This window comes from Mustela putorius, unplaced genomic scaffold (assembly GCF_011764305.1).
Source record: "Mustela putorius furo isolate JIRA1106 unplaced genomic scaffold, ASM1176430v1.1 tig00003863_pilon_pilon_pilon, whole genome shotgun sequence".
NCBI lineage: Eukaryota > Metazoa > Chordata > Mammalia > Carnivora > Mustelidae > Mustela > Mustela putorius.
The window spans coordinates 7,085,393-7,098,259 of record NW_025422015.1 but is presented as its reverse complement, the minus strand read 5'-3'; the positions used below and the strand labels follow the sequence as shown (position 1 = coordinate 7,098,259).

The 12,867-nt window shown below is 42.7% G+C and overlaps 1 protein-coding gene across 4 annotated transcripts in view; it reads left to right on the top strand.

Annotated features, from left to right (window-relative positions):
• The window catches only part of SASH1 (SAM and SH3 domain containing 1), a 309,610-nt gene extending 301,530 nt beyond the window's left edge, over positions 1–8,080 (top strand). For all 4 annotated transcript variants that reach the window (XM_045066256.1, XM_045066255.1, XM_045066254.1 and 1 more), the window contains 3 exons: positions 1,165–2,276; positions 3,470–3,601; positions 4,736–8,080. In XM_045066256.1, the coding sequence (XP_044922191.1) occupies positions 1,165–2,276; positions 3,470–3,601; positions 4,736–4,999 (1,508 nt within the window). In that variant the 3' untranslated portion in view covers positions 5,000–8,080. The remainder of the gene's footprint in view (positions 1–1,164; positions 2,277–3,469; positions 3,602–4,735) is intronic.
• The last annotated feature ends 4,787 nt before the right edge of the window (positions 8,081–12,867 follow it).

Below are 12,867 nucleotides of genomic sequence, written 5' to 3'. Positions count from 1 at the left end.
TACCACCCAATGTCTCCTCACTGCTGTTTTATTGAAAGGCTGAGATTGCTTAATGGGGAGATGTCAAAATTTCTAAATTAAAATATTTCATTAGAAATGTTTACTGAAGTAATAGACCAGGAAGAAAGCCTTTCTTTCAGAGATTACAGTATGCCTTTTCTTTGTATCTTCCAAACCTGATATGGGTTTAAAATCTTTGTCTTTTTCTATTGGCCTGGAATAGTAGGATCATCTGGGATATTCTCAGGCATTTCAACCCATCGTCAAAGCACACATCAAACATGGGATTAACCGAAATAGAGCAAAGGACAGTTAATTATGGAGTGTCTGTGTTAAAAGCACTGATGAAAACTAAGCATTTGGCACAGGGCCTGACCACACAAAGTAAATTCTCTGTAAAGCTTATCAAGCAATACTAGCAGTAGACTTCAACTTAACCACCATCAAATCAGTAGATGATGTCTGGTGAATCAGTTCAATTATCAGCCTGATAACTGATCTTAATCAGGGCTGTTGCTCCCCTGGAAATTAGAACCATATTAGTATTTTACAGATTATGTCAGGCAAAATACTTAGTGAAGCTTGTTTACTGACTTATACCAAGATGGGCTGACTTGTTTCTAGGATGCACTGACTTCACACACACCAACAAGCCAGAGTAAGAGGGGAGAGCTTAGAGAAAGGCGTACTTTGAGAGTTCTGTGGTCACCAGTAAACGTTAGGGTGACACTGGTAGAATCCAATCCACCGGCCCTTCACAGCCTGACCTCAGGAAATTGGCCTCCCTGAAAGAAATCCCGTCCTATGCTTTCTAAACTGTGTACAGATGATCAAACTCTATTATTTCTAGGCCTAATGTCTAGATTTATTTTACTGCCTGACATAGCCTATTCCTTTTCCTCATGACAAATAATTTCAGTCTCTACGGGTCCATTAATTAGTCTGAGAATTCTTTCTAAAAATAAAGCTGGGGCCATAATAACCTTCTGTCACCCAACGTCCTAAATGGTGATTTTTCTGTCCTTAGCATCATTCAGCAATGGGACACAGGAGTTGGAGATATCAATTACGTCAGCATGTCTTTACACATTAGTCTGACTGATTTGTGTTTTTGTGTTTTTGGTTTTTTTTTTTTAATGACTAAGATATTTCCTTGTCTCACAGGCAAGAGTCGGAAGACTGGCCTTCTCTCTGTCAAGTCGTCAACGGAGTCCAGCTTAAAGTCGTTCAACAGGAATCAGCTGGGCCACTACCCAACGCTGCCTTTAACAAAGTCGGCCGATGCACTGAAGCAGGGGGAGGAGGGCAGGCTGGGCAGCGGCCTTTCCCCTCGCGCTTCCAAGTGCTGTGACCAGCCGTGTGGGGCTGGTCCGAACAAAAACCGAAGAAGCCTCCCTGTTTCCATCTGTCGGAGCTGCGAGACCCTGGAGGGCCCTCAGGCTGTGGAAGCTTGGCCTCGATCCCACTCCCTGGATGACCTTCAAGGAGAGCCTGCTGCTGAGAAGGATGTGCCTGGCAAGGTGACAGACCCCTGCCCTCAGACTGTACCACAAGTGCCACAAAAGACAACCCCCTTCATCGCAAAGGTTCAAAGCCCCAAACGAGACCCTGCTGTTGACAATGCACTGCTACTGACCCAAAGCAAGAGATGTTCTGAACCTCAGAAGCCAGCGACTAGGAAACTGGAAGGCTCCACAGCACCCTCTCCCCGTGGCGCATCCCCTCCTCCGTGTCTGCCCAAAACCTACGATGCCCAACATCCCGGAGTCAAACCCAGTTTAACAAGGATGCCTCTTGAGGGTCACAGGAAAGGACTCGAGTTTGAAGGAACGTATCACCCCCCGGGCACCAAAGAAGGCCTAGCTGCTGAGCAGAGGGGCCCCGAGACAAGAGCACAGGCCAAGCATCCCGCCCAGCCTCCGCCTGTTCCTGCCAAGAAGAGCCGAGAGCGCCTGGCCAACGGACTCCACCCGAGCCCCCCTGGCCCCAATGCCCCAAGCCTGCCTGCAAAAAAGGGCAGCCCCAGTGACTGTCACTCACCTCAGGCTTCCAGGCCTCCCTCAGGACAGGAGCCTGGCAGCCCCCTGAGCGCAAGACCACCGCCCTGGCTCTCCGAGCTCCCAGAGAGCACAAGCCTCCAGGAGCACGGCGTGAAGCTGGGCCCAGCTCTGACCAGGAAGATCTCCTGCGCTCGGGGAGTCGATCTGGAAATGCTCACGGAAAACAAGTTACGAGCTGAAGGCATCGATCTCACTGAGGAGCCATACTCTGATAAGGTACTGAAGGCCATAAGGGCCTCTGCTTCTTTAAGTCAGGCAGCCTGGTGAGAAGAGCTGCACAGCTGCCCCACAGAGCTGGCCTAGTGGTGAGGGCACCCCCACCGATACTTTGCCGAGGGTGGGGGGGGTGGGGGGCGGTGGCAGGGGAGGCAGGTGCTGGCATGGATGGGAGCCACGTCCAGATGAAACACAGACAGTCTTGGACTTTTCCTTTCTTTTCCTTTTCTCTCTTCTTTTGCTTATTTTTAATTTTGGCAGCTGTATTTTGCAGGGAGAGCTGGTTCCAGAAACGGCTGGCTTACTGGACAGACTTGTAGTTTCCAATGTTTACGAACCTGTATGTTTATAAATGTTAACAAATCCCCATTTCATTTCCTATTTGTAAAATGGGATTAATAATAAGCCACACAGCTACCTTCTGCAGGTATTATTAGGAACAAGTAAATGTGAACACACTCTGAAAATTGCAGAACCCTTTTCAGACATAATTATATTGTATAGTTATCTGTATGAGTGATGGGGGAATGATTATGAGATCTCTCCCTGTACCAGAAACACCGCGGAAACTCATATCATGAAAACTCAATGCTTATTTGAAAAAAGAGAGAGAGAGAGAGAGTAGATCTACCAATACCAAAAGGATTCTGAAGACAAATGATAATAGATGTAGCTGTGCATTACTCCTAAGAATGCATATTCTTTGATAATGCATTCCTGGGAGTCCTGGTTATAAAACTCTTTTGACCACAAATCCCTTAAAGTACGATCCTCCACCCCTTGCTCCTCCTCCTTGATCTTTAGTGAACCAACCCCTCTGAATGGAGGGTAGTGAGAGCTGTTCTCTACAGTAAGCACTGGCCGACGGCCTGACAGGGTAAGAGAGATGCAGCGCCAACAGCAGATGCCCTATGTAGGTCTCCCCTGCAGACTGGGAGATGGTCTGCAGTACCACTTCCGCTTTACTTACATTTCAAAACATTTTCCTAGAATTCATCGGTACCAGAAAGATCAAAATGTAAACCCATTCTCTCTAAAACATCCACCCTGACTACAAATACATTCATTTAAAATGAAAACTGTTGGTGCTACTTTCCAGTAGCTACCGGTGTCTTCCCCTACCTCGTGTTTGCTGTTGTTGAAGAAGAGATTCCCTGCAGCCCTTGATGCCGTGTTTCTGTTCCCTTCTGCAGCATGGCCGCTGTGGAATCCCTGAAGCCCTGGTGCAGAGATACGCCGAGGACTTAGATCAGCCCGAGAGGGATGTCGCCACCCACATGGACCAGATTCGCGTGAAGCTTCTGCAGAAGCAGCACCGCATGGCGGTGAGCAGCTGGCGCCTGTGGTGCCCCCAGCTCAGCTTTTGAAGCCCATTTAGTCAGAGTGCTGAATGAAGAGCATGCTGGCAACTTTAAGTAGCCCTGGGAGCACAGCCACTACCAAAAGGAGACACCTGGAGGGAAAGGAATATATATTCAGCCTGCAAAGTTTTCGAAATTCAGTTTGGGAAAGAAGGAAAAATGAAAATGTTCTATAATCCTAGCAGTATGAAAAAGGTCTTAAAAATCTGTCTAGTCATCTTTTCTGTACATACAATAGTAAATGAACAGGTCTGAAACCCATTTTCAGTGATCAGATCATGAATCTGTTCCTGAACATGCTTTTATCAGTATGTCAAAATGCTCTAGTAAATGTGCCCTCTTTTAACCAATCCTACCTATATTGTTGAAACACTTAAATTTTCCCCCAACTTATTTCAAAAAATTTAGTAAAGAATGCCCTTGTTAATATATAATCTTTGTATAGACTCCCAAGGTTAATTTCTGAGTATATAATTAGTGCTTTAAGGGGGTTTGCTTCCACAAGCATAAACAAGGTCCCAAGGACTTGCACACTTGATAGTACACTACCTTCCTGAAAGAGAAGCACCTGGTCTTCTCAGAAGTAGTGTAAACGTCCATTTCCCTCCTCTAGCCAACACTTGGTATCACTGTATTTTAATTTCTTTATAACTACATGGATGAAATATTTAGTTTTCCAGTTAATGTAGATTCAAAGTACAGTGGAAAATCTGTTTTATAAAAACTCTGCCCATGGACTGTCTTGTCTGCCGCACACTGCGGAGGCCTGCCTCTTGAATTACCTAGGGATTTCCTTGAAGGAGACAAAATAACAGGGTATAGAAATGCTTACAGTTTGGAGACTTGGACACATAATTAGGATTAGAGCTGATTTCAAGTACTTTCAAGAACCTGAAAAACTTCCTTTAAGATATGTCTCCCCTTTGAGAAGCTGAGAAAGAATTCTTGAGGCTACTCTTGGTCTCGGACATCTCATGGCACGAGCGCTTTCCAGTAGTCTGGCAGTGTACTATTTGAGTCGTGCTTCTTTTAGTTATAGAAGGAGCCCTCTGGCGGCCTATGTCAAGTCTTTATAAATTGCTTTCTTTCTTTATCCAGATCCCAAGTGGTGGACTCACAGAAATCTGTAGAAAGCCCCTCTCTCCCGGATGCATTTCATCTGTGTCAGATTGGCTGGTTTCCATCGGTCTACCCATGTACACCAGCGCCCTCACCGAAGCCGGGTTCAGCACACTGGGCCAAGTGCCTTCTCTGTCCCACATTTGCCTTCAGGAGGCCGGCATCACAGAGGAGAGACACATAAGCAAGCTCATGTCTGCAGCCAGACTCTTCAAACTGCCACCAGGCCCCGAGGCCATGTAGCCAGGCCCATAACGGAGCTCCCTGGACCAGAGCCACCCTTTCACTGTGCTTATGCTAATGCAATTCCTCCTCCTCGGGACAGGCAGACCAGATCCAGAAGAAAGGCCTAGTGTATGGCCACACAGAGCATGAAACCTTGGCACAGGACTGATGACCCTCTCTCCTCCAGAAAAGCCCCCTCGAGGAAACTGGTGTGGTTCTCTTTGACCCCCAAAGAAAAGACAAGCACTTATTTTTATTTTCAGAACACAAAGGACCAGGAAGCCAACTTGCCACACATGCTGTGCCTCCAGTCTGTCTCGGTGTGCTGGGAAGGCTGGGAGCAGAGGGAGGGGCAGCCTGTTTTGTGTCTGAGAACGCCCTTGCCCTTCTGCCTGTCGCCCTGCAGGATACCTGAGGGCCAGACAGGCTTTAGCTAGGCCAAAGTAACAGACTCGGGAGTTCACTGTACACTATTGACCATGCCTGTTTGTTCAAAAGTAAGAAAATCTGGCTGCACTAGGGGAAAAAAAAAATCCTGTTCTCCTTTAAGTAAACAAGAGACATTTTAATAATTGCTTTCTAGCAATCAGCTTTTATTTGCCTTAATATAAGCTTTGAAGCAGTTATCCTAGTGTTCACTACCCTGTAACCATAGTTTCCAATCTTCAGCTTAGACTGCCATCTAACATATGTGAGATGTTTTCAGCAAAAAACAAAAATGGGCTTTTCTAATTGCCTCAACTCTAACATGGCTTATTTTGTAGGGGTGTTTATCAGGCACAAAGTTCCTGTTGGCTTTCAGTTTTTACACTAACTACAAATCCAGTAAAAAGCTATCTGAAATTCAGAGATGGGGTGTGTACATGAGTGTGTGTGCACGTGTGGGTGAGCGTGTGTGTGTGTGTGTGTGTGTGTGTATAGCAACTACCTTCACTTTAATCAGTTTAGTTTTGTTTACCACGTTGGTCATTGTGCTGCAGTATTGACTTGGACTCCTGACCACACCCATCCCCAAATCAGCTAACAGATCAGCTTTGTAAAGTCATTGGAAGGTTGACTATTTCAGAAAGATGTTTTTAAAAAGGGAAGCAGTTTGTAAGCTATTTAAAAAAATTTTTCTTTCATAACTCAGATACCATTTTCCTTCCTTATTGAGAATATTCTTTTAATTCGGATAAAAGTTCACTTTGGAGCCAGATAAACCACGTTAACTACGTATTAGGTATTTGCATATTTTCAATTGTTTTCCAACTGATTGTAGCATTTTCCATCCTTTTTTAGTGTGGTGTCTGATTTTTCTAGCACACAGAAATTCAGGCAACTAAATTAAGGTTTCTGTTGCTTACTAAATGAATTTCCTTTACATTCTTAATCATGAGAACTATTTTAAGCACTGAATGTGATCATTTACAATAGAAACACTTTGAACACAAAGCCTTGATCAAAAGCTCTTAAACATTTCATCTGCTCATTAAAATGATTTCCCTCAGGGGGGTTAAAAGTGATTTCATTTACAAAGCCGTCTTCAGCATTTGCTCTCTGTACTTGGATCCATGTTTCTGAGGAAAAGGAGATGTTCTCAGGTGATAAATTTTTTCATGCTTTGGTACACATTTAAAAAATATAGGTCTCTTCGATAATAATCACCTTCTAGAAGATGCCATGTGAAGAAGTTGTGGAAATGCAGACTAAAAAGCTCAAGCTGCCCATTTTCTACTGAAATCTTAAGAACAGCCCGTATTACCACCTTGGGTTGTGCGCACAGCCCCCGCGGAACGGAACTGGGTTGCAGGCTACCTGTGACCATGCCGGAGATGCGTCTCTCTTGCTGGGACGGACGTGGGTGTGAGGACATGCGCTCCTCCCCCAGCTGCCCAGTGCCTTGGCCGGACATTCTGCGATCCTACTCATCATTTAAGCTGACTGCACCCAAGTCCCGAAGTTGACCACAAAGGAGGAGAAATCTGTGAAATTTCCCAGCTAGTTCATTTGCAGTGTAAGATTTTCATGTCAGTAAAAGTGGCACCAGAAAATAGAGGAGTTTTTTGAGAATGCCAAACCATATTTTTGTCACTCTTCTTTGGAAGTCATTGCCTTTGCATAGAAAAATCAAATTCAGGGACCATGAATGATTTTCAGTGGGAAGATCTTCCTAATATGGGGTCTGATAAGGTTTTTACTTTATTGTGCTTTAAAAAATTTTAAAAGAACCTTTTTTTTAATTGTTAGTGTTTGTTTGGACTTCGCTTTAAACGTTTAATTTGATCCTAGAAAATCCTGAATGTGTGTGTGTGACTTTTAATGAAGGTGGTTTAGGGGCCACCTGTCAGAAGACAGGTGTGAGGCATCAGCAATATCTTGTTTTAATCAGTTGCACTTGGTACAGAATGTTGAGGAAGGGTGAAAAGTGTAATCTTTGGAAAGCACAAAAGAAACCTAGAAAGGCAGTTTGGCTCAGGTAGCTACACATCCGTTGTGTGTAATTTTTAAAGCTGTCTAGAAGAAATTCAGCCAACCCCAACCACTATTTACATTCCCAGATAACCAAGAAGCAGATAGATTTTCATGGCCTTCCGTAGCAGCCCTATTCTCTGTCCTGATCCCTTGTGTGGGTGAATTTGGAAGTTACTAGTCTATGGCAAACCAGTTCCTGACATAGCAAAATTTGCTTTCATAACTGCAGCAAAAGAAATCAGTTCAAGTCAATGCTGCATGTATGTACTGTATTATTTTCACAAAATATAATAGTCTGAGTCCGAGTTATCTTGATTTTAAATTGATAGAGAAAACAGTCAAGCAAGTTATATAACAACTAACAACATTGCACTTTCTGTATATGAAATCAATATTTAAATAACTTATTTTTCTCCATTGCTGTTCTTAAACATTGTAAGTAGCTGTAATATACCAGTCCCAATATGTCCTTGCGATTGCTTCAGCCCAGGAAAGCTGTGTATTGTTTTAAAAATTGTAAAAATTGTGACGATTCATTTAGCAAAGAGAAAGGTGGACAGAAGGGTTTTCCTATGTATCAAAACTTGTCTATAATTATGTCATCTATGTACCTAGAAAAAAAATAAATTTCTTCAGTTGACTATGCCTCTCTTGTTGTTCCTTGGTATTTCAAAGATGGAGTAGAAGTGAAATTTACAAAGTATATACAAACATTTGTAGAACTTTACTTCTGCGTCATCAACAAAACTCGCTAACACACATTCCTTCTCTTTGCCAGCTTATTGCTTTTCCCAAATATTGCATAATCAAAGCCTATAACCACATCTTCTGAGATGAGAAGGAATTTAGGAAGTCATCTGTACTCTTAAGTCCATCAACTTTCAAGTGAAGAACCTAGTCCATGTAGGTGGTTGACTTGCCCAGTATTACAGTTAAATGGTAACAAAACCTAAGCCTTTCATTGAAAGAAAAAAAATTTAGGTTGGGATATTATAGAAATTGACTTGACAAAAATCATTTTTTAATACTGGTGTATCAAAATTGATATAAAAACGGGGGAGGAGTCAAGATGGCGGAGAAGTAGCAAGCTGAGACTGCTTCAGCTAGCCGGAGATCAGCTAGATACCTTATCTAAAGATTGCAAACACCTGAAAATCCATCGGCAGATCGAAGAGAAGAAAAACAGCAATTCTGGAAACAGAAAAACAACCACTTTCTGAAAGGTAGGACCGGCGGAGAAGTGAATCCAAAGCGACGGGAAGATAGACCCCGGGGGGAGGGGCCGGCTCCCGGCAAGCGGCGGAGCAACCGTGCACAAAATCAGGACTTTTAAAAGTCTGTTCCGCTGAGGGACATCGCTCCAGAGGCTAAACCGGGGCAAAGCCCACGCGGGGTCAGCGTGGCCTCAGGTCCCGCAGGGTCACAGAAGGATCGGGGGTGTCTGAGTGTCGCAGAGCTTGCGGGTATTGGAACGGGAAAGCCGGCTACAGAGACAGAGCCGACAGTAAGCTCACAGCTCCGTGTTACCTTGAACCGGTCGCAGGCTCGGTGAGCTCGGAGCGCGGCCGGAGGTCAGGCAGACGGGAGTAACGGCGCGGTTCTCTGAGCGCGCACTGAGGAGTGCGGCCCTGGGCTCTCGGCTCCTCCGGGCCGGACCAGGAGGCCGCCATTTGTATTCCCGTACTCTGGAACTCTACGGAAAGCGCTCAGGGAACAAAAGCCCCTGAAAGCAAACCCGAGCGGATTACTCACCCCGGCCCCGGGTAAGGGCGGTGTAATTCCGCCTGGGGCAAAGACACTTGAGAATCACTACAACAGGCCCCTCCCCCAGAAGATCAACAAGAAATCCAGCCAAGACCAAGTTCACCTACCAAGGAGTGCGGTTTCAATACCAAGGAGAGCAGCAGAATTCCAGAGGAGGAGAAAGCCAAGCACAGAACTCATGGCTTTTTTCCTGTGATTTTTTTTTAGTCTTGCAGTTAATTTAATTTTTTCTTTTTCATTTTTTTTTTTTTTCTCGCCTTCGGGTAAAATTTTTTTTAACTGTTACCTTTTTCTTTTTTTTAACGATTTTATACTAGTTTATCTAATATATATATTTTTTTTCTTTTTTACATTTTTCTTAGGTGTATTCTTTTTTTAAAAAATTCTTTTCTTTTCTTTTCTTTTTTTTTTTTTTTTCTTTTTGTTTTTTTTTTTTTTTTTCTTTCTTCCTTTTTGAACCTCTTTTTATCCCCTTTCTCCCCACTCACGATTTTGGATCTCTTCTAATTTGGTTAAAGCATATTTTCCTGGGGTTGTTGCCACCCTTTTAGTATTTTACTTGCCCCTTCATTTAGTCTTATCTGGACAAAATGACAAGACGTAAAAATTCAACACAAAAAAAAAAAACAAGAGGCAGTACCGAAGGCTAGGGACCTAATCAATACAGACATCAGTAATATGTCAGATCTAGAGTTCAGAATGACAATTCTCAAGGTTCTAGCCGGGCTCGAAAAAGGCATGGAAGATATTAGAGAAACCCTCTCGAGAGATATAAAAGCCCTTTCTGGAGAAATAAAAGAACTAAAATCTAACCAAGGTGAAATCAAAAAAGCTATTAATGAGGTGCAATCAAAAATGGAGGCTCTCACTGCTAGGATAAATGAGGCAGAAGAAAGAATTAGTGATATAGAAGACCAAATGACAGAGAATAAAGAAGCTGATCAAAAGAGGGACAAACAGCTACTGGACCACGAGGGGAGAATTCGAGAGATAAGTGACACCATAAGACGAAACAACATTAGAATAATTGGGATTCCAGAAGAAGAAGAAAGTGAGAGGGGAGCAGAAGGTATCCTGGAGAGAATTATTGGGGAGAATTTCCCCAATATGGCAAAGGGAACGAGCATCAAAATTCAGGAGGTTCAGAGAATGCCCCTCAAAATCAATAAGAATAGGCCCACACCCCGTCACCTAATAGTAAAATTTACAAGTCTCAATGACAAAGAGAAAAATCCTGAAAGCAGCCCGGGAAAAGAAGTCTGTAACATACAATGGTAAAAATATTAGATTGGCAGCTGACTTATCCACAGAGACCTGGCAGGCCAGAAAGAGCTGGCATGATATTTTCAGAGCACTAAACGAGAAAAACATGCAGCCAAGAATATTATATCCAGCTAGGCTATCACTGAAAATAGAAGGAGAGATTAAAAGCTTCCAGGACAAACAACAACTGAAAGAATTTGCAAATACCAAACCAGCTCTACAGGAAATATTGAAAGGGGTCCTCTAAGCAAAGAGAGAGCCTACAAGTGGTAGATCAGAAAGGAACAGAGACCATATACAGTAACAGTCACCTTACAGGCAATACAATGGCACTAAATTCATATCTCTCAATAGTTACCCTGAATGTTAATGGGCTAAATGCCCCTGTCAAAAGACACAGGGTATCAGAATGGATAAAAAAACAAAACCCATCTATATGTTGCCTCCAAGAAACACATTTTAAGCCCGAAGACACCTCCAGATTTAAAGTGAGGGGGTGGAAAAAGAATTTACCATGCTAATGGACATCAGAAGAAAGCAGGAGTGGCAATCCTTATATCAGATCAATTAGATTTTAAGCCAAAGACTATAATAAGAGATGAGGAAGGACACTATATCATACTCAAAGGGTCTGTCCAACAAGAAGATTTAACAATTTTAAATATCTATGCCCCCAATGTGGGAGCAGCCAACTATATAAACCAATTAATAACAAAATCAAAGAAACACATCAACAATAATACAATAATAGTAGGGGACTTTAACACTCCCCTCACTGAAATGGACAGGTCATCCACGCAAAAGATCAGCAAGGAAATAAAGGCCTTAAACGACACACTGGACCAGATGGACATCACAGATATATTCAGAATATTTCACCCCAAAGCAACAGAATACACATTCTTCTCTAGTGCACATGGAACATTCTCCAGAATAGATCACATCCTCGGTCCTAAATCAGGACTCAACCGGTATCAAAAGATTGGGATCATTCCCTGCATATTTTCAGACCACAATGCTCTAAAGCTAGAACTCAACCACAAAAGGAAGTTTGGAAAGAACCCAAATACATGGAGACTAAACAGTATCCTTCTAAAGAATGAATGGGTCAACCGGGAAATTAAAGAAGAATTGAAAAAAATCATGGAAACAAATGATAATGAAAATACAACGGTTCAAAATCTGTGGGACACAACAAAGGCAGTCCTGAGAGGAAAATATATAGCGCTACAAGCCTTTCTCAAGAAACAAGAAAGGTCTCAGGTACACAACCTAACCCTACACCTAAAGGAGCTGGAGAAAGAACAAGAAAGAAACCCTAAGCCCAGCAGGAGAAGAGAAATCATAAAGATCAGAGCAGAAATCAATGAAATAGAATCCAAAAAAACAATAGAACAAATCAACGAAACTAGGAGCTGGTTCTTTGAAAGAATTAATAAAATTGATAAACCCCTGGCCCGACTTATCAAAAAGAAAAGAGAAAGAACCCAAATAAATAAAATCATGAATGAAAGAGGAGAGATCACAACTAACACCAAAGAAATACAAACTATTATAAGAACATACTATGAGCAACTCTACGGCAATAAATTTGACAATCTGGAAGAAATGGATGCATTCCTAGAAACATATAAACTACCACAACTGAGCCAGGAAGAAATAGAAAGCCTGAACAGACCCATAACCAGTAAGGAGATTGAAACAGTCATTAAAAATCTCCAAACAAACAAAAGCCCAGGGCCAGACGGCTTCCCGGGGGAATTCTACCAAACATTTAAAGAAGAACTAATTCCTATTCTCCTGAAACTGTTCCAAAAAATAGAAATGGAAGGAAAACTTCCAAACTCATTTTATGAGGCCAGCATCACCTTGATCCCAAAACCAGACAAGGATCCCACCAAAAAAGAGAGCTATAGACCGATATCCTTGATGAACACAGATGCGAAAATACTCAACAAAATACTAGCCAATAGGATTCAACAGTACATTAAAAGGATTATTCACCACGACCAAGTGGGATTTATTCCAGGGCTGCAAGGTTGGTTCAACATCCGCAAATCAGTCAATGTGATACAACACATCAATAAAAGAAAGAACAAGAACCATATGATACTCTCAATAGATGCTGAAAAAGCATTGGACAAAGTACAACATCCCTTCCTGATCAAAACTCTTCAAAGTGTAGGGATAGAGGGCACATACCTCAATATCATCAAAGCCATCTATGAAAAACCCACCGCAAATATCATTCTCAATGGAGAAAAACTGAAAGCTTTTCCGCTAAGGTCAGGAACACGGCAGGGATGTCCATTATCACCACTGCTATTCAACATCGTACTAGAGGTCCTAGCCTCAGCAATCAGACAACAAAAGGAAATTAAAGGCATCCAAATCGGCAAAGAAGA